General features: G+C 44.1%; 1 protein-coding gene across 2 annotated transcripts in view; it reads right to left on the reverse strand.

Annotated features, from left to right (window-relative positions):
* The window catches only part of SLCO3A1 (solute carrier organic anion transporter family member 3A1), a 202,722-nt gene that overhangs the window by 176,583 nt on the left and 3,522 nt on the right, over positions 1-22,617 (reverse strand). The window contains exon 1 of one of the 2 annotated variants that reach the window (XM_067555642.1): positions 16,497-16,673. The exons of the other annotated variant lie outside the window; for it this stretch is intronic. Coding sequence (XP_067411743.1) covers positions 16,497-16,673 — 177 coding nt within the window. Of the gene's footprint in view, positions 1-16,496; positions 16,674-22,617 lie in introns of those variants that run through there. 2 annotated transcript variants of the gene reach the window in all.

Genomic DNA, 22,617 nt, shown 5'->3' on the forward strand with positions numbered 1-22,617 from the left:
CAGAAAAGACATGAGTCTGCTGGGGTTACCATGAATACTTGAGGCAAGAGACTATTGTCATCTCAAGCAGCGAGGAAAAAAATACCTGCGATCCCACGCCATATGAAAGCTAAGGACAGCCAAGAATGTGGCTCGGTAATAGCATATAGTTTTACCTAACCTATCCAAATTCTCTAGGGCAGGGTTCAGTGTGTCTGTTGTTTCAGCTGTGATTTCTATTAAGCTTTTGTTATAGGATACAGACTAAGATTAGAGCACCGTGAAGGAACCTGTAGCCACCCACTCCAGAAACTGTTTTTCCAAGGTTGGAATCTGTACAGAGCTGTCCTACAGGCTTCCCCGATCACTGGTTGTGTCTGAAAGACAGGTCCTGCTCTCTCAGAGTTGGAAAATCCACATTCCAGCCATCTTAGTGTCTGTTTTGTTTGCCCTCAGTTGGTGCAGGACACAGCTAAAATGCAGGCAATTCAGTGTCACTCTTCCTCATGGTCACTTGGTCCACATGGTCATGATCCACATGATCTGGCCCGGAAAAACATATCTACATGGTAAATCCAATAAAGTGGTCTGTGAGACTTATTGGTCTTTAATACAAATATGGTGAAGCCAGAGGCCATTTCAATTCTTGGTTACTGTTAACTATTACATCCCTAGTAATGACCAGCCGAATGATGCATCATAAATATGAAAGTGGCCCATTAACCTAAAACAGCACTAGTGAACTGCAGTGCCTAATGCAAGACTGAAATGCACTAATGGAGTCCTGTGCAGGTTGTTTGTACTGGTGTGGCGAAGACATCAGGGACTGATCTCTGAAGCAGTCCCTGCTGAGGTTCCTATTGGCGGTAACATGACCGTTCCCATTCCCCTTGTGCTCAGTGCGCAGTTACATGGAGCAGAATAAGGATTTCTTTAATGTGAACCAATGCATTGATTTACAGGTCAGCTTAGACAAGATGAAAAATAGGTCTTAACCACATGACCCATACATGAAATGGACAATAAGATTCATGCAGTAGGGTATACTACTATACTATATAGTTTACCCGGAATAAACTCCAAATCCTGAGTTCTCACCCTTAATTGCAACCAGGGACCAGCAAACACAACATTCCTACTGGGTGATCAGCAAGCTTTGATACCATCCCATCCTATTTAGTGGGAACAGCAATGGCTGTTGTCAGGCCTAAAAGATTAGGGCTGTAAATAAATGGGGATTCAGAAGAGAGGAAACCTCAGGACTCTGGGAGGGTGACAGAAGAGCCTTACCCATGGTGAAGATAACCAAATAAAGGCCCTCTCTTCCTTCAGTGTATCTGATCATTAGAGAGGCAGAATCCCCATCTACATGGTGCGTCTTCCCAAAAGCAATGAAAAGTCTTTCCCTCCCACAATCTGCTTGATTTGAGCTTGCAAAGGAGCAGTTGACACAACAAGCACTAATTACCACAGAAGAAGCCACAACCTGAGTCTTGCAGGAAAGCATGCGATGCAGAGGCCTTACCCTCATTAGCCTAATTTATGGTCAAGAGACCAAACACACGACTGTGTCCGAGTTATGCCCACACTGCAGAGAAAGGCGAATGAAGCCAACAGAGCTGGTTGTGGGAGCTTTCCCAGCTCCCAGGCAGGAGCAGAGAACCAGGACAAAAACGTGACACATGCCGGCTGTTCTGAAGCAACATTAAGGAAGCAGAGTTCAGGCCTCCTGGCCGGAGGACAGCAGTGATTATAGAAGGGCTATGTACAAAGAGAGGAAAACAGATGACATGGAGAGCAGTAGCAGGACCTATCTCCACTGATGCCTATGTTCTGACAATATTGCAGACGCTCAGTCCTGTTCCCCACCCTCCTGATGGGGCAGCCTGGCTACAACCACACAAAATGCACGAGACTCAACTTCGAGATAGACATGGTCATCTGTCCAACCAGTGTAGGAAAGATTTAAGCCAACACAGTGAGGGAGGAGGGAAGAAGCCTTTTAAAAAATGGGCCTAACAAGATGGCCAAGTGGCATTGCTGAGCCTTGTGACTCTTGTAAATCTCATGTTCTCTGGCATTTTTCTTGAAGACTCGGCGGCTCGAATCAGGGTATTACCTGAGAATCCCAGCCTCCTTCTAAAGTAAGATTCTAGCACGTGGGGTTGTGAGGAAAAGGTTGAAAACGTGACACTCAGTGAAGAGAAACAAAAAGAACAGCCTTTTAAGTTAGGAGAGTGGCTCAAACACCACCACCACTTTGGGGAGCAGACCTGCAATTTTTAAATACTTGGGATCGGCAGTGACACAGCAACTAGCCTCGTGACGTCATATTGAATGAACCTCATTCTTCTCTTGCCCTCTGCCATTTCTCACTAAGGCTGGAAGCCCCCTTTATGCATCTGCAAAAGGCCTGGACAGTCATGCAGCCCCTGATAGTCACAACTCAGGAGAGATCTGAGACGCAAAGAGCTAGATCCTCAGGCACACCTGACTTCTGCACCGTGTACCTGGGGTGAGAGTCACACAGGTGGTTTTCCACCCCTGATCATGGGGACAGCCGAGCACTAGCTGAAACAGTAGCACACCTGGGTTCCAACCTTCCCCATCCCTGGCATGCCCCCGCTGACACCTCCTTCTCACCTTTCCATTCCCCCCAAATGTCTCCTATACTGGGGCTGTGTGGCAGGACCATAGGGCTGGCTACACCAACGCTACTGCCTCCAGAGATTCCCCTCTTCAGGGTTCAAGCAGCTCCCCATCCTCATCCTCACACATGGGGCAGCCCAGAGAGCCTAAAAGTTTTAACTCGCTACAGATGCCAGAATATATAAAAATGGCTTTTTACTGCATTTGTAGGTACCACTAAGCAATGGGCCTGATCCTTCCTTTGGATAGGACCCTGTGCCTACACTGACAGCATCTCGGTTTTCATCACTACTAATATGTTTTTCTCCTTTTGGAAGTAGAGAGCGACAAATACACAATACTGACCATATTAGAGAAATGCAAAAAAATCAGACTAAGTGTCCTAAGACACAGCCTATGTGGTGCACATGCCAGGATTTGGTCCACGTAAGATAGCGTGCGCCTCCCAAACCTGTGCCAAGACAGACTTTATAGCACCACAACTATCAACTATTATCTGAGCACCTCATACACTTGGGTATTCGTCTTCTCAACACCCATGGGCGGTAGGGCAGTGCTGTTATCACTGTTTTACAGAGGGGCAACCGAGGCACACAGAGATTAAGTGACTCACTCAAGGCCATACAGGAAGCTTGTAGCAGAGCCAGAAATTGAACTTTCATCTCCTGGGGCCCAGGCCAGGGCCTTAACCACTAGACCATGGCACCCATTTATTGTTCCTTTACCATCAGCACCATCAGATATATAAGGGTGCCTACTCCCATGATTGTCAGGTGTCACATCTGCTCAAGTACAGATGAAAGCTGGATTTATCTGGGCATGGAAGTTAAAAGCTTGACTTGACTTGTTTGGATAGGACAGCTTTGGAAAGCCCAACGAAGAATGAGACTCCTGTTTGAAAACATTACCAAGTGCAGCAGGAACTTGGAGCAGTCACTGCCAGAATGTCACTATCAACATTTTCTGCATAGTGAGAACCAGCTTAAAGCAAACAAGTTACCATTTCCCCATCATTTAATCTCTGTGTGCACAGGGGAAGGGGAGGGGGGTGGAGGCATCAGGGGGAAGGCTAGGGAAACATGTGATGACACTGTGTCCTGGATATATTCCATGAATGTAATTTTTTGTGATGTTGTTCAGATACAAGAAGAGTTCCAAGTGTAATCAGGGCACTGGGAACCAAAAATCGAAAAATGTCTGAATCTATACGATACGAGTCATTGGGGAGGAGGGCGGGGGGCGGAGAAAGCAGAGGTCATTTAGTTTTCAACTTACATTTCCAGTACCTTGGAGTTTTGTTTAGATTTATTCAGAAGCAGACTTTGCAACATCACAATGACGACACTCCATGAAAAACTGGATAGCATCCTTGGCCAAATTCTCCCCTGGTGTAAAGAAGCAAAACCCCCCATCAGTGTCATTGAAGTGATGCCCATTTACAACAGTAGAGAATTTGGTCCTCTGTTTAGAGCCCACTTTCTTCAGCTAATAAAAAAAGTCCTTTGTGAATCTTGATCACCACCTGTTCAAGAATCTGAAATGATTGCAAACATTAATTCAGCCTCCAGGCTCAACACTCCCATGAAACAGATAGAGAAACTGAGGCACAGAGGTAGGAAATGGCTTGCCGAGAGTACAGCGGAAACTTCTGGCATAGCTGGGAATACAACCCCTAACTCCCATCCCTGTACCATACCCACAAGCTCAATCTCCCAATGTGCACTATTTTCAGTGTATGTATGTGTATAGACATAGACACAGACACACACACACACACGTACGTTTTTGGTAAATAGTAATAAATACATGAAAGCCACAACTTCCCATTAGTTCCAAGTGCTCGTTATACACATGGAACCCTGTGGAGAGAGAGAGAGCTTTGATGATGTAAATGGGGAAGAGAGAGCAAGAGTAGATGAAAACATGGGGTCAGTGCATGTCTCCACTTGCCAATATAAAGTGCTCCAAAAACAAAAAAGATGATGCTGGCTTTAAAGCCATGTGGTGTTAAAAATACAGAAAAGGTTGGGGATTTTTCATTTGCTCTCTGGTGCCTGGGTCTTATGGGACCACTCAGTTCATATTTTCAAGCCTCTCTCTGACACCACCAGGGAGAGAAATGTACTTTAAAAAAGTTGAGATTCTCATGTAGTCACAGGAGTCCAGGAGCTGGGGCTTAAAGAAAAAACACCAATTATTATGAGTCTCATGATGAGTCACAAGAGATGCCAACACTGCCTCCTACAAGAGAGAGAGTAAACCTCCAAGAGACTCCTCTTGAGTAGTTTCCTGAAATCCTTCCATCAGGAATAAGTTTTGTCTCCTGCCCTCCAAACCCTGAAATCCTTTAAGATCTGTGGGTATACACACAGGACCAACCACAAAGAGGCCACATGTCCCCAGACCCACTGTGGCTTCCTCTAGATTCCTGGACATGTAGTTCCAATGGAGCCACATTGGCAGGGTTTCCCCACCTGCCATAGCACCATTTTAAAAGGGATTCCCCAAGCACAGAGTAGGCCCCACAGGAATGTTAACAACCATCCTCCTGCCTCCCCTCCAATTCCTCTCCATGCACAAATATCCAGACCTGAAGAGAGCATATATAGTCCAAAGTCTGAAAGGGAGCAAGATAAATTCCTACTGAAAGAAAAAGACAATCATGACACATTATTTACACTGTGATAGCACCACACATGGATTAAGGCTCTATTGTGCTAGGCACTGTGCAAACATAACAGACATGGGCCACACCCCAAAAACTTTACAGTGTATGTTTTAAAAACCATGACATAAGCATAAGCTTTTCTAGAGATCATGTCCACAGCTTCCCATGAGCCATCCAATACCATAACAGTAAGTGAGGAGGGATATATTTAAATTATTAGATGGCAACATAAAAATACCGGCAGAAGCTTAGCCAGGCTAGAACTAAGTTGATTGCTCAAAAAAACCCTACAAAAACAAAACCCATACCCAGTCAATACTGCCTCTGCTATCAGAGCTAAAAATCATAACATTAAAAATAGTTCCACAAGACAGAGACCAGAAATTTGAAATGCAGTGAGATAGCGATGGCTCCCACCAATACAACACTCAGAGGTGTATATTAGAAGAATGACACCTGCAGCAGTCCCTTGGACTACAGAGTCACCCATGGAAGAAAAATATACCAGAATTCTGAAACGGGGTCCAGAATTCTAAGAGGTTTTATCTAAATCAAACTAGTTCAAGTTTCAAATTGCAAATGAATGGCCAAGGCCACATGCTCAGCAAAACAGCATGCAATTGACCCAGAGGCTGCCGTGTGCTACCATAAAGCAGCCATCTGTAATTCCCAGCAAACAGGTTTATGGAAACCGATCTGTTTGCAGAGGGACTCATGAACAGAAAGTGAGCCTCAGCCAAGCAAATAAGTGGTTTGCTGTGATGAGTTTGCCTAGCTGTACAGGTGAGAATAAGCCATGTTTCCTTGATTCAGATCTGGTTTTCAAGCACATCATAGTCGTGGACTTGACTCCCAATCACTTACAGGAAGGCTTTACAGTAACCATAAGCAAACTGTCTAAAATGGCTGGTTCCCCACTCTAGGGAAGTCTCTAAATCTAGTCTCCCAGCAACGGGCTTCAAAACAGAAAAATGAAAGGAAAAACTAAGCTAGCACTGAGGATGAGTCCACAGCTCAAACTAGCTCTTGGATATTCGATACAACATGTTAATGACAGAAGTTGAGCACGGGTCTGGATCACTCCCTTCCACCCCCAGAGCCGGAAGAATCAAGACACCAGCAGATTCCCTGCAGAAGAAGCACTAATGAAAAGGATACTCAACACTTGTCAGGATTAGGCCAGTGCACAGGATCTGTTTTATGAACAGTATCCTACAGCTAATGTTAGCGCCCTTAGGGAACAGCCACCAAAGATATGTTTGATTCCCCCTTTAAGACAAGGCTTCCCTTCTATTAAAACTATCATCATTAACTTCAGACATAAGGGCTTGCATTATAACCAGCAACATGCTGCAGGAAACTGTGTGCATCTCCCCTGAAGAGGTTGAAAGGCCTGATTGTAGTTAAACTGCCCTTAGTACTGTCTGTCCACCAAGGCACAAAAAACAAGAAACACCGGCTTCTCTCTGCTGCTACAAGAAGTCCAAATAACTGTTGCCTTTCTAAATGCTGCATGAAGAGCCTGCTGATGACTATCAGAGCATATATTCCTTCTACGCACTTTACACATATAGTATCTTTCATTTATATAGTGTTGCTCACGCCAATAAATCTCACACTTTGTAAAATGAATTCGAATCACTGTGTTCATATACATACACGTTACATCCACATGAATAATTTGCCCACCTCTGAAATGTACCTTTTACTTGGGTAGAACTTGGAAGCAGCACACAGCAAGGCTACACAACAGTTTAGGTCAAGATACAGAGAATACAGGATGCAGTTTCAACTGCAGGAGGAATTCAGGGATGGAAAAAATATTATTTCCCAAATGGACATCTGGCCAGGACACAGAAGTTAATAGCCAATACTTGTGCAAAAAAGTGCAAAAGGATTTTTAGTAACCACAAGTGATTAAGGATTTAGTTTTATTTCACATCCAAGAGATGGCACCTTTCTGAGAAGAGCCCACCCAACACAGGACCGGGGGAATTTTTGCAATACTGATTCAGTGGGATCGAGATTACTACCAAATTACTCACACCACTTCCTGTCCTCAATCTAAACACTGGCCAGGTAAGGAGGAAATCATAACCTTAAGAACTATGGGTGCACTCTTTGCCAAGGAGGATGGACACAGTTTAGAAAAAGAAAAGTGTTGAGGGAGAGACTTTGAGATAGACTTTGCTAGGAGAGCTGTGACAATCACAATTCTGCCTTGCAGCTGAGACAGAAGTTGAGAACCAGGCAATAGGACTGAACACCTAAATGCTAACTCATTTCTTTAGAGACCAAGAACCTTCCATCTGTTACACATTGTAACATGTCCTCTTTACCACCCAGTTATCTATCCATTTTTTAAAAATCTGGTATCTTAAAATAAATCAGGCACAATGCAAATGTCAGTGAAAAGTAAACTTATCTTCACACTAAAAGAAAATCACGAATATGGCAGAAAAGTGACTGAAAGAGTTCAATGGAATATTAAAAAAGTACATCAGGGTATTTTTCATAATTTGCCAAATTGTTTTCTTTTACTTACTGTTTATAAATTCCTCTTTGGAACCTTGAAATTGAATCTGCTGAATATTCTCCATTACATATGTGCGTGCACACAACGAATGGCTTTGTTATTGTAAGGTTGCTGGTCAGGACCAGACCACACGCACCAGTTAGTTATTGTAGCATTGCAGGATTTTTTTTTTTTTTTAAACATAGGTTTTCATGATGGTTTGACTGCACACAGGTTTGTTATTGTAGAGTTGCTCATGAATGCTGAGCTGAACAATTTTGATTGTTATTGTAGGGTCTCAATCACTGAGCTGCACAGAGGTTTGTTATTGTAGAATTGCTCATGAACAGTGCTAGGCAAAGATTTTTTTGGGGGAAAAAATAACTTTTCACTGAAAAATGCAGATTCAGGTTGATTAACACATTTTGAAAATGTGCCGAATTGCTTTGGAAAAAGACAAAACCAACCCAAACCTGAAAAGAATCATTTCTATTTTTGGATTATACTTCACTTTTATTTTATGAAATGTAAAGGCCATTTAAAAATATAAGTTATTTACGTAGCTCTACTTATGACTGCTGGTTTGTTACTGCAGGGGCTCCAAGAGCTGTAGCAGAGCACAATCTGGTACTGTAAGGTCAGGCACAAATGCTGGCTTTGTAAGAAAAAGAAGCAGATAAAAAAACCCTCAGAAAAAAAAAAGATGACACTATTTGTAAACAGATACAAGAAAAACAATGTTGGCTGACACTGCCTGCTAATCAGACAGTAGCTCTTTAAAGAAACTAAAAATGCAGAGTATGACATTCCATTTGCATTGTGCTCTTTTCACCCAAATGTGTGTCACTCTGAACTTCGGCAGCAGAGAGGTTTCTTATTACTGCTGCGCTCAGGCCAAAGCTCCCATGGTCTTCAGAACTTCCTTCGGAGCCAAGACCGCACAATTTGGCCCTAACTCCTCTGTAATAACGACACTCAGCAACATATTAGAACTCTGTTAATGCCTTGCCAATTTATATTCCGTGGGTGAGAGGCCAGAAGTGGGTAATGGTAGCAGCTAATTCACATCCTCTCTTTCAAAAAGGTATTTGCAGCACTTTTCCTGTTGGAGCTCAATGAAAAACACATTTATTGTTTAACATGATGGGTTGTAAGCCTGCATAGTACAGCGTTTTCTCATTCCATTGTTCCCGCATAGAATGGAAATAATAAAGCCAATCTGCAGCTACATGAAATTTAGGGCCATGTCCTGTTCTTTAACACAGAAATGTGTATCCATCAGCTTGGCACAATGAATCAGGCATCATATCAAGCATAGTTTTCCCTGCTATTTTCTGCCCTTCCAGCAATTAGGTGCTCATTGGCATCAGAGAGCCTCACCAAATCTAGTGTAAACGCCAGATGCATTCCAGTGAAAATATTTACTTTTCTTCTTATGTGAATTCAGACAAATTCATCTGTTTTGGAGCACGTACGACACAAGGTCACTGTTGAATCTAGGTGCCAAGTGATGATGCCACATGGTTTCAGAGACAGTGAAGAAATAGAATAAGTGCATGTTACAAGTTTGTACTGGGCCTAGAAAAAATTATGCTTGGGCCCAAAATTCAGCTTACTGGACATTACTTTAAAATGTATTTTCGTTCTGTATTTGTACTGTGCCTAGTACCAGGGGATCCTGAGCCATAACTGGGGCTGCCAAAGACTACAAATAATCTTCAGAGGCACTAGGCTCCAGCTATAAAGGGTTAGTGTCAGCTTGATTTGGCCCAGAGTTTAATTTAAACACCAACTAAAATATTTCTACAATTCCCCCCCCCCAACTTTTTTTTTTTTAAAAAGGAAAACAGCCAGCTTTGTTTCCCACCCCCCGTCCCCCCCCCACCACCAAAAAACAAACAAACAAAAAAAACCCTCCCATCCCCTACAATCTCGGAAACAAAACACTCACACAAGCGCCTAAAAGGTGAAACTGACTTAATTTCTTCAGATACTACAGTAATTGGTGTGGCATAAAAGGGCACCCGAAAGCAGAGTTGTCCAAGCACTAATTTAAAAGTTTGCTGTCACTTTATTAAACATCAGAAAGAGACAGTAAACTGGATGTTTTAAATCTTTTTCACTTCCAGTAAACTCAGGTGCTATTGCTGAAAGATTTAGATTGTTTTCGATGTAAGGGCTTTCAAATGACATTTAAATCACTCTTTTTAAAAAATGAAACACCAGGACCACTCTGTTGTCAAGGGGAGGATTGTGGGGAAAGTAACTCATTATGTAGGACCTAACAAATACAAAGTTCTTTGCTCCCACAGCTGTTAGCTAAGGCCTCTTACAACTTGGGTTGATAGAGCTATTGGGTTCAGAGGAGTAAGAAAAAACAAAAAACAAATCATGCCCTTGAGTGCCAAAGCTGTGCCAACTCAACCCTCTGTACTGTGCGGTTACAGAAGCACAGCTATGATGCCATAGCTAGTCTGCGATAGTGTCCGTAATGTAGACATGGCCTAAAAAAGCCAACCAACCAACCAACCACAAACCCCCATGCTGTTCCTACAATTGTGCTGCCATCCAGGAGGTAGATGCAGAAAACAAAAAATAAAGACGTGTTAATTTCAAGGTCAGTTAGAAATTCAGGTAACTCAGATCAGTGAGTGCCAAATGGAAAGGGACCCCACCAGAGAAAACACAATTTTGCTTGTCTGCTTCCTAAGCAGCAGGGAATACAATAATACATACACAAACAACCCTGTCTCTTTAGTTACTGAGTTTTCCCTTTCTGCTGTAAGCAGTCATTTCAAATCTTTGATTATTTGAAGTGAGAAAGCCCCATTGTGACAGATGCTCTACAAGCCAGGCTAAAGACAGTCCCTACCCCCAAACACCACCAGCATACTAGGGTTTAGAGTGAGCTACTGGACTCAGGAAATTTGAATTCCGTTCCCATGTCTGCCACACACTTGGACTTACCCAGCCTCACACAGCATACTCCCCAGCTGTAAAATAGGAGGTATTATTGGACGCGCCTCCCCTCCTTTACAATCTAAAAAGACGAGAAACAGAGTCTTTGGGACAGGGACTGTCTCTTCCTATGGGATTTTAGTTGGGACTTCCAGGCACTACTGCTGGTGGGGAGAAGTGCTAGAGACTCCATGAATTCCATTAGGGACTTCTCTGTTGCCACTGATTTTATATACAAGGTGCCCAGATATTATGATGGGCAGCAGTATAAAACCCAAGATAGAGCAATACTGTAATACAAATGATCACTAGGAAGAGGAAGAGTGGCTAGCGTTTATAGCAAGCTGGCATGGAATCATGGCTCCTGGGTTCTATGTTTCATTCTGTCCCTCAGTTGTTAGGAAACCTTGCTATGGAGCTCAATGAGTACCGGATCAAGCCCTTAATTTCCGTGCCTCAGTTTCTCCTCTGAACAATTGGGATACCATCTCCCTCCTCCCATTTTTGGTCTGTCTTGTCTAGTTACGTTGCAAGTCATTTTGGGCATGGAATGCCTCTTACTATCAGTTTGTACAATGGGGCTTCTAGGGGCTACTATAATACTGCTAGCGTATTAGAAATATTTCTAAGAAATGTCTAATGAAGACACGGATTCAGGCTCTCCTCCCATGGGAGTTGTACCTTTGAGTTTAGTTGGAGCATGACTGCATCACTGGAACATCTTTTTTTATTGGTTAGTGACACATAGTGAAATAATTGCTTAATTAGTCCCACGGTTGCCACTCCTCGGTGTGTGTTGTGTTTTTGGGGTTTGAGGTTTTTTTCCTTCTAATTGAAGCAAGCAAAAGATGCCAGAGCCAGCTCAGTTATGCTGGTCACTAGGAACAGTGCTCTTGTATTTAAAGGCAGATTCTAGCCCGGGGTCTTTTTGTGTTTATTGCCACTGGAATCATTTTGATGATTATTTCTTTTTGAATTCAGCATTTAAAAAAAGCTTTGCCACATAATTTTGGATTAAAAGAAAAAAAAAAAAAAAGAACACAGACTGAGTACTGCCCCAGATACCAAACACAAGTACATTAGGATCTCATACAGACCTAAAGCACATTCATTTTTGCATATATATTAAGAAGGCCTGTTGCTGGCTCCAGCTCATATTTATCGCATGGTAAAGCTCTGCCAGGGAGTGGCGTATTGTTCTCTAAAGTTTTCTTTCAGGAAACTAAAAGTCAGTTTCGTATTAATTCCCATGAGCTCCAACATATTAGGGGGTTCCAACAGTTTTATATTTTCTTTGCATCCCTTACCCTAGCCAATCCTCATCCACTCGATAAAACACATGAATAGCTGCATTCAAAGCTGTTTATGGCAAACCAGACATCTCAATAGATCTCTGTAAGAAACAGGTGCACAAAATCTTAGTATTTTTCAAACATATTTCCCATATGCATGTCCTTTATCTAAACAGCCGTTGACTTCAGCAGATGTTATGTCCTCAACTAGGTCAGTTTGCACTGGAGCTATCTGAGGCTAAAGGCTGAGGAGAGAAAATTAAATTGCGCTCCTGCTCCACAAGCTGTGGCTGTCAAACAGAGCTCTTCTCTTATGCTAAAGCAATAAATTCACCACCAGTTAAGCAGAGATTTGAGTGGCAGGGTGCTAAAACATCTTGGCGATCAACCATCAGGGGCACTTGCCGCATTATCTCCACTTAAAATATTCCAAAATATAATGAAAGTAAGAGTTCAGAGAAATAACCGTTGCCAAGGGATCTGAACCAGCCGAATCTAAATCACAGTCACTGTGAATGGCCAGCATGACTGATCATACTGCTGCATTCCTTTGAAAGATGTTGGCTCCAGCCTTTCACTGCTCGTGCCATTGGTACTTTATTCGTCACACACACAAGTAAAGATAGTAAATTTCTGTTTTCACCTGTGAACCTATGCTGCAGCAGAAGGGAGGGGAGAAAAATCCCAGCTTTTCGAGTTGCTGCTTAAAATCTTGAACAACTTGTTGGCAGCCTTCTGCAGCAGGAAAGCCTGCAGTTGATGAGCTGTGCTTTCACCACTGTCACTACAGTCACTGATAAATTCTATTTTCAGAGAAGACACAGGATAATTAGACTAAGCCAAACAAGAGCATAAACAAATTTTAAGAGAACATGCAAATAACAGGCTGCATCACCAGACTCAGAAATTAAGCAAGCAGCATAGGTTATCATTTGCATAAACTATGCAAAACAGGTTCATGAGGAGAAAAAGTACACACAGTCATTTCACATATGTAAATTTCAGCAGACAAGTGCAGTGAAATTGACAAATGCTCCGGAAGGTAATGGCCATCAAACTTTCCATAAGATTTCACATATAATCTCAACGAGATAGTAGATCTATGTTTAATCAGCCTATCGGAGACATGGGGTATTTTGCCACTGAACTGAGCAGGAGGATTGAGCTCTATAGATTATTATTAATGTAGTGCCATAGCCATTCATGGAGCTTTACAGACAGATAAAAAGAAGGGATCCCTGACCCAAGAACACAACAGCTACAGGATACATGTGGAGAGAGCATACACACTCAGCACATGCTTGTGTGGATATGTAAATAAGATTAGATAAGGCACATACAGAATGTGCCTATATGAAGGAAGTTTATTTCCCTAAGAAACAAGTGTCAAAGCAAAGTCCAGCCAGGAGTGAGTTCTTCAGTCATACCTAACAAGCAAGCTGCTTTTTCCTTCTTTTCAGAAGTTTTCCCACTCATTCTCACTGTGGGCATGGCACAGCAGAAATGAACTCTGAGGAAGCTAGTCGGTCAGCCCCCAAAAGGAAATCCCTCCCCGCCCCCCGATCACCAGGAGTAACAAATAATTAAGGAAAGTCATGTTGTCAAGCAAAATGGAGCCATGAATGACTTATTTGGTTATTTATAAGAAGGCAAAATAAATAGTTTATTCAACTTCCCAGCAGTACTACATATTGTAATTATACCACATAGAATTTCCTTTATTTATCTTTCCTTCTCTATACTCATGGCTTTCTTCTCAGCCTAATTTGTCACCAGGGCTCAGTCTTGCAATCCATGCATGCGCATGCTAGTAGTCTTTACTCGAATGAGTAAAGTAGGATGAGTAGTTCCAGTGGGTGGGATTCTGCTTTCTGTAATACTTCTATTGATTTCAGTATAGTTACTCCAGATTTTCATCACCGCTACTGACAATAGGATTTGGGACACCTTGTTTGAATAAGGACCAGGTCCTCAGCCTTGACATCAGCATTTTACAAAACATTTCCCACCACTGCTTAGGGACAAGTTCAGCTCCACAAGTGCCAGCACAGGTGGGGAAATACTAGTATAGACACAACCATATATAGCTCTTCAAATGCAATTCCACATTTTGCTCTGTTCGTTGTATTAGAGACTGTCTGGTGCTTGTTGAGGCTGAATAATAAGTGATACAGGGAAACGGTCACTCTAACCATTGGCATGGGGTAGCTGGGGGCAGTTCTTGCGTATGCTGTGGCATTTTTTCATTGTCCAGTTGTCCAGTGCTGTTCATAGATCTGGCTAGGTATTAGTACAGCATGACATCCTGCATAAGATAGTCTGATTATATCATGCTATTAAAAGACAAGGAGTAGGGTAGAGGTTTAGCCAGTCCTAGGTAGAATTTATATCCCCCAAAAAGGGAGAGGCGCCAGAGTCTCCCTGAATTCTATTGGCCTTCACTGTTGCTACTGATTGTACATGGTCAGTATTCAGATACTACTGGGATGGGTGGCAGCAGGAAACCCTAAGATAGATCATTGATATGCATTTTTACTATATTGCTGCTGAAAGCAAGATAAACCAAGGAAAAACCCACTGAGATGGTGGTTATTAGTTTAGCTTCAGGTTGTGCCACACACATTCATATTGACAGGTAGCTCCCACTGAAAATCAGGGGACCTAGCCATGGAGCAAGATATTACTCAATGTGAATAAAGTGTTGCACAATCTGTCACTTAAAAACTAAATATCCATAGATACTCATGCAATGTTTTCATTGCTGAATTAAGTGTGGTGCATTTATTATACATATGGAAAGCTCTATGTATCATTATATGGAAACTGGGAATTTTTATTTAATTATAGAGCATATTAATGGTGCTTATTACAGTTACATTTGACATACAGTTATATACTGTCTACAATACTGTGTGGGATGAGAGAGATTTTTAAGAACCTATTAGAAACACAAGTGCCATTGGCTTTCCATGGGATCTATGTTCCTAAGTCACTCAGGCTTTTTTTTTTTAAAAAAAATCCACTCATATTTACACATACTGAAAGAAAAATACTTTTCATTTTCAGAGGCTGTCCCAACACATATACAAGGGTGTATATGGTCATATAGAGGTATCCCCAAGTTATTCACACAAAGCAAACTCCGTTTTATGTACATCTTTTTCCTGGTTCTTTTACTATTATCTCTGCCTTTGATACCAGACACAGTGGGCTTTGCACCTTCCCATAACAAACCTCATTATGCAGCTTCTGTGACAGGTGAAGGTAAAATAGATAGCCTAACAGCGAAGATTTATGGTAGTGTTGTACGTCGTGTATCACTTGGCTAGCACAAGGAATGCCTAGTAACAGAGGAGGTGAAATAAATGCCCTGGGCTATCTAGTCTGTGTCTATTCAAAAGAACTCGTGCGCCATGACATTTGATCTCAGTTACCGGCCAGCGAAAAACCCAGCAATCTATCCTGTCTGCACAGTCAATGCTCGCGGGTTTTGAAACCGGCCCCTGCGTCTCCCTAAAGTTATGCATGCAGGCCAAGAAGGGTAACCCCTCAGCAGTGCTGAGTCATTTACAACAGGCAAGCGTTTCGCAGCTTAAACACCATGGTTCCCGCTGGGATTTGCAAGCCACGTTGCTGTGGGTTAAAGGAAACCTCCTTCCACTTCCCCTGGTATTTTTCCTGCAATCAGCCAGACATCCACCGCAGCAGCCGATAGGAAATTCACCTTTCAGCATTAGCAGAAGAAAGTACAGCAAGTTGCAGCTGTTCATCAGGTATTGTAACTTTAGCCAGAGCGGTGGAAGATGGCTCTTGAGGAGAGGGGAAAAAGAGGGGGGGGGGGGGGGGGGGGGAACCCATAAGCACTACCCAGACAGCCTGGGGCACCGATCTGGGCCACAACTCACTGCCGCTAGCCTGTCTGTTGCATCAAACCATTGCGGATTGTCATGTAGGGCGCACAGAGAAATGCTCCATCACTAGTGTGTGTCTGTCTGTCTGTCTGTCTTCCATTTATTGACTGGAAAAACCCCCGCCCCAGACACGAAGCGCCCTGCCCGCGAAGCAAGGCGCACGCCAGCCATGGCACAGAGGCAGCCGCAGAGGGAGAGGAGCTCGCTCGCCCCTGGCTGCCCGGCTCCGCGCTGAGGGCACCGAGTCAGGCCACCTGAGGATTTAAAGCCCGGCCGCAGGGGAGCTCGCTGCCTTCGCCCTCTGCGGTCCGGGGAGCCAGCAGCGCCAGGCATCCCCCGCACCCGCTCCCCGAAGGCTGGGACTCGCTCTCCATCCCCTCTGCAGCACTCGCCGAGCCCGTCGCTGGGGGGGAGGGGGGGGGGAGCGGATCCCGCTGTCCCTGCGGCTGGCTTCAGGCGTACCCCGATCCTCCCCCCCCCCCCCCCCCGCAGCTCCCCACGCCCGGGGCCCAGCAGGCACTCACCAGGTAGGCGCCCACCGTGCCCTGGGCCAGCATCAGGGCGCACTCGGACACCAGGAAGATCTTGATGTTGGAGAAGCAGGAAACCTTCTTTTTCCTCTTCTTGTTCCGCTGCGCCTCGTCCCCCTGCAGCTCGCCGCCGCCGCCGCCCGACGAGCCCCCGGGCTTCTTCCCCTGCATCCTGCCGCCGCCGCGCCGAGCCGAGCCGAGCCGAGCCGCTCCCCCCCCCGGCTGCCGGGCTGCGAAGGGGATGGAGGGGCACGGCGGGGCTCCTGCGTCCCCGGCTGCTCTCCTCCTCCCGGAGCGGGGCGGGGCGTGCCAATCACAGCGGCAGCTCCCGGCCCCTGCCTCTGCTCCGGCTGCCAGGGCCAACTCCCCACCTCCTCCTCCTCCTCCTCCGCTCGCCCGGCCTCCTTCGCTCCGCTCCGCTCCGCTCCCTCCGAGCGCGCTCCCCCTCCTCCTGCGGCTGCAGCCGGGGGGAGGCGGCTGCGAGCGGGCAAGGCGGGGGGGGGGGGGGTCTGGGCCTCTGCGAGGGGAGCAAGGGGGGGGGCCCCGCTCTGGGCTGTCCCGGGACAGGCAGGGCAGGAGGCGATGCTACCGGCGCAGCCCCCCCGCCGCCGGCTTGCCCGAGTCCCAGCAGCAGCTCTTCGCACCCGGGGAGGTGCGGGCCGGTGCCCACCGCAGCCCTTCTCCCCGGGGGTGGCCAGCAGGAGCCAGCTGTCGCACTGAGCCTGCCCGCTCTGCTGCCCGGCCGCCCTCCAGCTGCCCACACTCTCCCTGGCACCCACCAGCAGGCTCGGCCAGGCCAGCTCCCGGGCACTGACTGCTGGACCCCAGCTCCCCAGGCAGAGTCCCCCCAGCGCCCCGACCCGGCCCCTGCCCAGCAGCTCCCCGGCCACTTAGAGGCACTTCTCAGACACGAACCAAGGGTTCAGGCAAATCCGCTGCTCCCCGGCACGTCCCTGGAGTCACTTTCCGTACACACGCCCGCAGGAAGCTCTACATCCTTATGACTGTTGGGGGCCTGCCCTCAGCTTGTGGAAGCCCCATAAGTACCAGCCGAAAAAAAACCCTCCCAGGAGAGCAGCCGTTAGGCAGCTCCGTTTCCAAACTGCTCGGTCCAACTCTGTCCGGCTCTGCCCAGTGCTTTGGACGGAGAAGGGTTGGCTCCCAGCCTACAAGCATTACCATTCGCTCTAGTTTTTTGGATCCTTGTGACTTTTTCCTAATGCAACCTGCTCCTCAGAGTCAGTAAAGCAAGACCAGAAATGTTAGCTGTCCCAGTCAGGAACATGGGGGCGGGGGGGGGGGAATGATTTCAGATACCAGGGTGAGGGGCACAGTATGGAAGCCTAGGTAGAGAGAAAGCAACAAGCAGACGTTCCTTGTCTGAACACAAGCCTCAGCAAAACAATAAGGGAACTGTGGACCATCAGGTCAGATCCTCAGCTAATGTGAAGGGCCGAGCTCTTCTGACTTCTTTGGAGATACAATGAGCTACAGGAGCTGAGCATGGAGCCTCATCTAGTCTCTTGTCATGCCACTGAGAAAACACTTGCTTTGATGTATCTGAAAACACATGGACTTCTTCCTGCTAAGAACCATACCAAATACAAATTGCACAAACAGTTAATGAGAATGCAAATCCACCCCCCATACTGCTTTCTGTACCCCTCACAAGCTCTTATTCTAAGGCAAGTGCTTATGCATTCTATGGTGTATGGTTGCTGGTGAGTATTTGCTTCAGACAACAAGAACACTAACCCAGGAACCTATCCCTGCAACAAACCCGGCTGCCAGCTCTGCCCACACATCGACTCTAGTGACACCATCACAGGTCCTAACCATGTCAGCCACACCATAAGGACCTGCACATCTACTAATGTAATATATGCCATCAGGTGCCAGCAATGCCCCTCTGCCATGTACATTGGCCAAACCAGACTGTCACTACGCAAAAGAATAAATGGACACAAATCAGACTTAAAAAATGGTAACATCCATAAACCAGTCAGAGAGCACTTCAACCTCCCAGGATACTCTGTAACTGACTTGAAAGTTGCCATACTTCTACAAAAAACATCAAAAACAGACTTCAGCGAGAAACTGCAGAGCTGGAACTTGTATGCAAAGTTGACCCAATCAAACTGGGTCTGAATAGGGACTTGGAATGGCTCTCTCATTACAAGTAGTAATTGTCACTGTTCACACATTCTCACCTTCTAATCAATGGTTGTGAATAGGCCTCATCTACTCGAACTGAATGGACTTTGCTAACACCTCCCCTCCCCACTGTTGTTCCTCACCCTTGGATGTGTGTATATATATATATATATATATATATATATATATATATATATATATACCCCCTATCCAATTTATATTTCTTGCATCTGACGAAGTGGGTTGCAGCCCACAAAAGCTTATGCCTGCAGAAATTTAATTTGTTAGTCTTTAAAGTGCTACAGGACTCTTGTTGTTTTTGCTGTATACAGACTAACATGGCTACCCCTCTGCAACTTTTCTACTATTACAGTTCACATTCCTTTTCAGTCCAGCAGCAAAACCTGGGCTCCTGCTTTACTCTGACGGCATACCTTTCAAGTTCGTTTGAATGTGTACTCTCATATTCAGTCATGGTTTCTTGTCTTTTTAAATTCCACAACCACTAGTATGTGTACCACTCAGTACTGGAAATTCTGGTTTTTGTGACTAGTACTTGTATTTGGAAATTCTGCTTGTGGGGCTTTTTGTACAGGTAGCTGCGTAGTGGCCTGAGACATACAGGAGGTCAGAATGGATGATCTGGTAAAGCCTTCAGTTCTATGAGAATATAGGATAAGTGCCTTTAAAAGTGCCTAAAATCACTTAGCAACCCAAGTCTCATTTTCAGAAGTGACTTAGGCAAATAGGGTCTGAAGTCTGATTGAAATTCCCTTTTTTGACAATAGGACATGGTGCTTTTGAAAATTTTACCCCATAATCTCTCAGGACATAAGATTACTATAAATCAGTTAGTGGTTGAGATGGTTGTAATTTTTCAAATAAAAATTGCCTTTTGGAAGAAGCTGGATGGGGGTGAGGGGAGGGAGAAGGATTGCGAAAAATCATGTATTTTATCAACAATGAAAAAAACCAACAACTATTTGCTAAACTATTGCAATATCATTGTCAATAACTAATTTTATTTCTCTTTATAAGTTAAAAAAACAGGTCAATTCTGAAGTGTTTAAAATGAAAACAACTCCAGCATTTTTCATTTTAAAAGTTTTTCCATTCCTTGACCAGCCCTCCACTCAGGGTAGTCCATATAGTTGCCTAGTATAGGGTTCATTGACTAAAACACCCCCCCTCCTCTGAAGCATGCAACACACGTCACTATTAGGGGCAGGATATCAGAGTAGATGGAACGTGGGTCTAGCAATTCTTGTGTTCATCTTTCTTCTCCCTCCTTAATAAGTCTGAATTCAGTCCTGGTGGATCTCTGCTGACCACCTGTCTCCGATTCAGTTGTGCATGTTCTAACCTACCATGGAGCAAGAGCACATGGAGGATTTGACTGGACAATTGAAAAGAAGACCTAGGCATGTGCTGGTACTGCCAAGGTCATAAAACAGTAAACATGCTGTTTCCCACAAAGGTTGGGAACTGTGACAGTAACGAATATAAAGCCATGTGAGGTCTGCTTCTTCTCAGGAGATTTCTCTGGTTTGTGAGGTATTTATCCTTCACCCAAGAATGGATTTCCCACTAGAAAGAGCCACAGGGCTAGGTGGTCACAAAACAATCCAGAAAAAAAGCCCCATCTTTCCCAGAGCTGGTCAGACCACTGGAACCGCTCTTGGTTTCCATCTCAAGGCCATAACAATTTTGTGTCTTCTTTTCAGTAAGATGGAAAGTGGAAGTTCGTAATTTGGAAAAAGATTAATGGTCTATATGAATATAAATTCTTTTCTCCAGAAGGATCCTATAATGCTTTATAAACAAAAGAGGCTAGAAAGTCAGGGGGATATTTTGAGGGTGGGGGTGGAAATGAGGTGAAAGGCTTTGACACATGGAATTAGGGGAGGGAGAGTTTTAGAAATCTTTTGAGACACCATAAGGAGACCTATGTTAACATTTCAGATTGAAAAGGCAGATGCGCCGACACATCCATGACGAGAACAGCTTCCTAAAGAATCCAACTTTAATACTGAGTACCAGAGACTTCTGGTTGGGTTGCTGGGCAGTCTTATTCCAGCAAATGGCAGACATCAGTTAAACAGGCTCTCTCCAGAGATAGTGTGCCTGATTCTCCTCTCATGTATACTAGTTTTCAAGCATTATATACCTCCACTGACTTACTGTGGAATTGCTCCGATGTTAAGCAAAAGAATTAAGTTCATTATATTGTCAGTCAGATACATCAATAGCCCTGGAATTCTCTTTTCCAGGTTTCCATAAATCTGTTGCAGTGAAAAATTTCAGCAGAGAACACATTGCAATTCATGTGTCTTGTTGACATGTGTTCTACCAATACTGATATTTACTAAAGTAAAGAAGTCATGTTCCCAGACTTCCAGGCCAGAAGAAACAATTCTGATCTAGCCTGACTTCCTGCATAATACAAGCCAGTATCACCCAATCACGTCTGCATCAATCCCATAACTTCTGTTTGAGCCATAGCATCTCATTTAGAAAGATAGCCAATCTTGATTTAAAGATTTTAGATGATGAAGATCTACCACAACCTTAGCTAAGTTGTTCAGTTCTAATGGTTGATCACTCTCACTGTTAAAAACATGCACCTTATTTCTAGTCTAATTGGTCTAGCTTCAGCTTCCAAGTATTGCATCTCATTATTTCTTGTCTGCTAGCTTAAATAACTGTCTATTATCAGCAGTTTCTTCTTCACACAGATACTTTTAGACACTGATCAAGTCACCTCTTAATCTGTTTGATTTCTTTTTCCAAGAGAAAGTTAAGTTTTAGTCTTTTCACTATAAGGTGTGTTTTCCAGACATTGACTCAGACTTTTAGCTTCTTTTGGTTGTTCATCTGTGGGTCAAGAGTTTAAAATAATCTACAACAAAGATGTAATTCTTGTTCAGTCAGACTACTATTTTTCCTTTTTCCATTCCTAAAGTCAGCAGTTATTGTTCACATCATTAAATATTTTCCTCATTTCTAACCACACCCTTATCAGTTGATAAAAACTTTAGAACAGATAGACTGTTCGTCCTATCTCAGGAATTTATATGCCTCCCCCATCATCATACCATCTGAGCACCTCACAGAAAGGTTCTGAGAACAGATAACATATTAGAAGTCATCAGCTATTACCCCCATTTTATAGATGGAGAACTGAGGTGCAGACACACACTTAAGTGACTTGCCCAAGATCGCACAAAAAAGCCTCTGGCAGAGCAAAAATTGAATCTGAGTCTCAGTCCAAGTCTAGCCACTGGATGAGCTCTTCCTTTCTGGCTAGATACTTTTCTTAGAGTTCCATCCACACAGAGCAACCATAAATTTTTGCAATACACTAGAGAATCCAAAATATACTTAGCAAAGTAACCAAGGATCAGGCATGTAAGCCATTATATCAAATCAGGATTATTATAGATAAGAAAGCTATTGGTTAAGCATTTCAAGGTGGCCTTTGATTTCTCTTTGGTGTTAAGCTGGAAGCCAGGTCTATAATAAATCTTGACTTCCCCATCATGCTTTGTGCTAGGAAAATACAAAGTAACCATTGATGCTTCTCTTGCTGTTATAGTATGTAGTTCATTAATAAGTTTATATGCTTGGTGAAAAACAGATACATAAAGAACACAGAACAAATAAAGAAAAACTAACTATTTTAATGATCACCCTCTCCCCATTAGGACAATACTTTTCTGTGCACATAAATCCCAATAAAACCAAAGGGATTTACGAGCAAGCATTTAGGGGAGAATAAGCATTGGACATTTTGTCCATTTTTTTCTTTCAAGGTGAAGTGAGAATATCTTCACCTGCTGAGTCCCAAATAAGTGGAAATGAAAGAGAAAGAAGGAGAATGGGTGGGTGCTTCACAGGATTTAAACAGGCACCCAAGCATCCCAGGATTTCAGCAACATGCCACACCATGGGAGTTTCACCA

The sequence above is a fragment of the Emydura macquarii genome, unplaced genomic scaffold (genome assembly GCF_026122565.2).
Source record: "Emydura macquarii macquarii isolate MOO-44397 ecotype Brisbane River unplaced genomic scaffold, CSIRO-AGI_Emac_v2 contig_1644, whole genome shotgun sequence".
Taxonomy (NCBI): domain Eukaryota; kingdom Metazoa; phylum Chordata; order Testudines; family Chelidae; genus Emydura; species Emydura macquarii.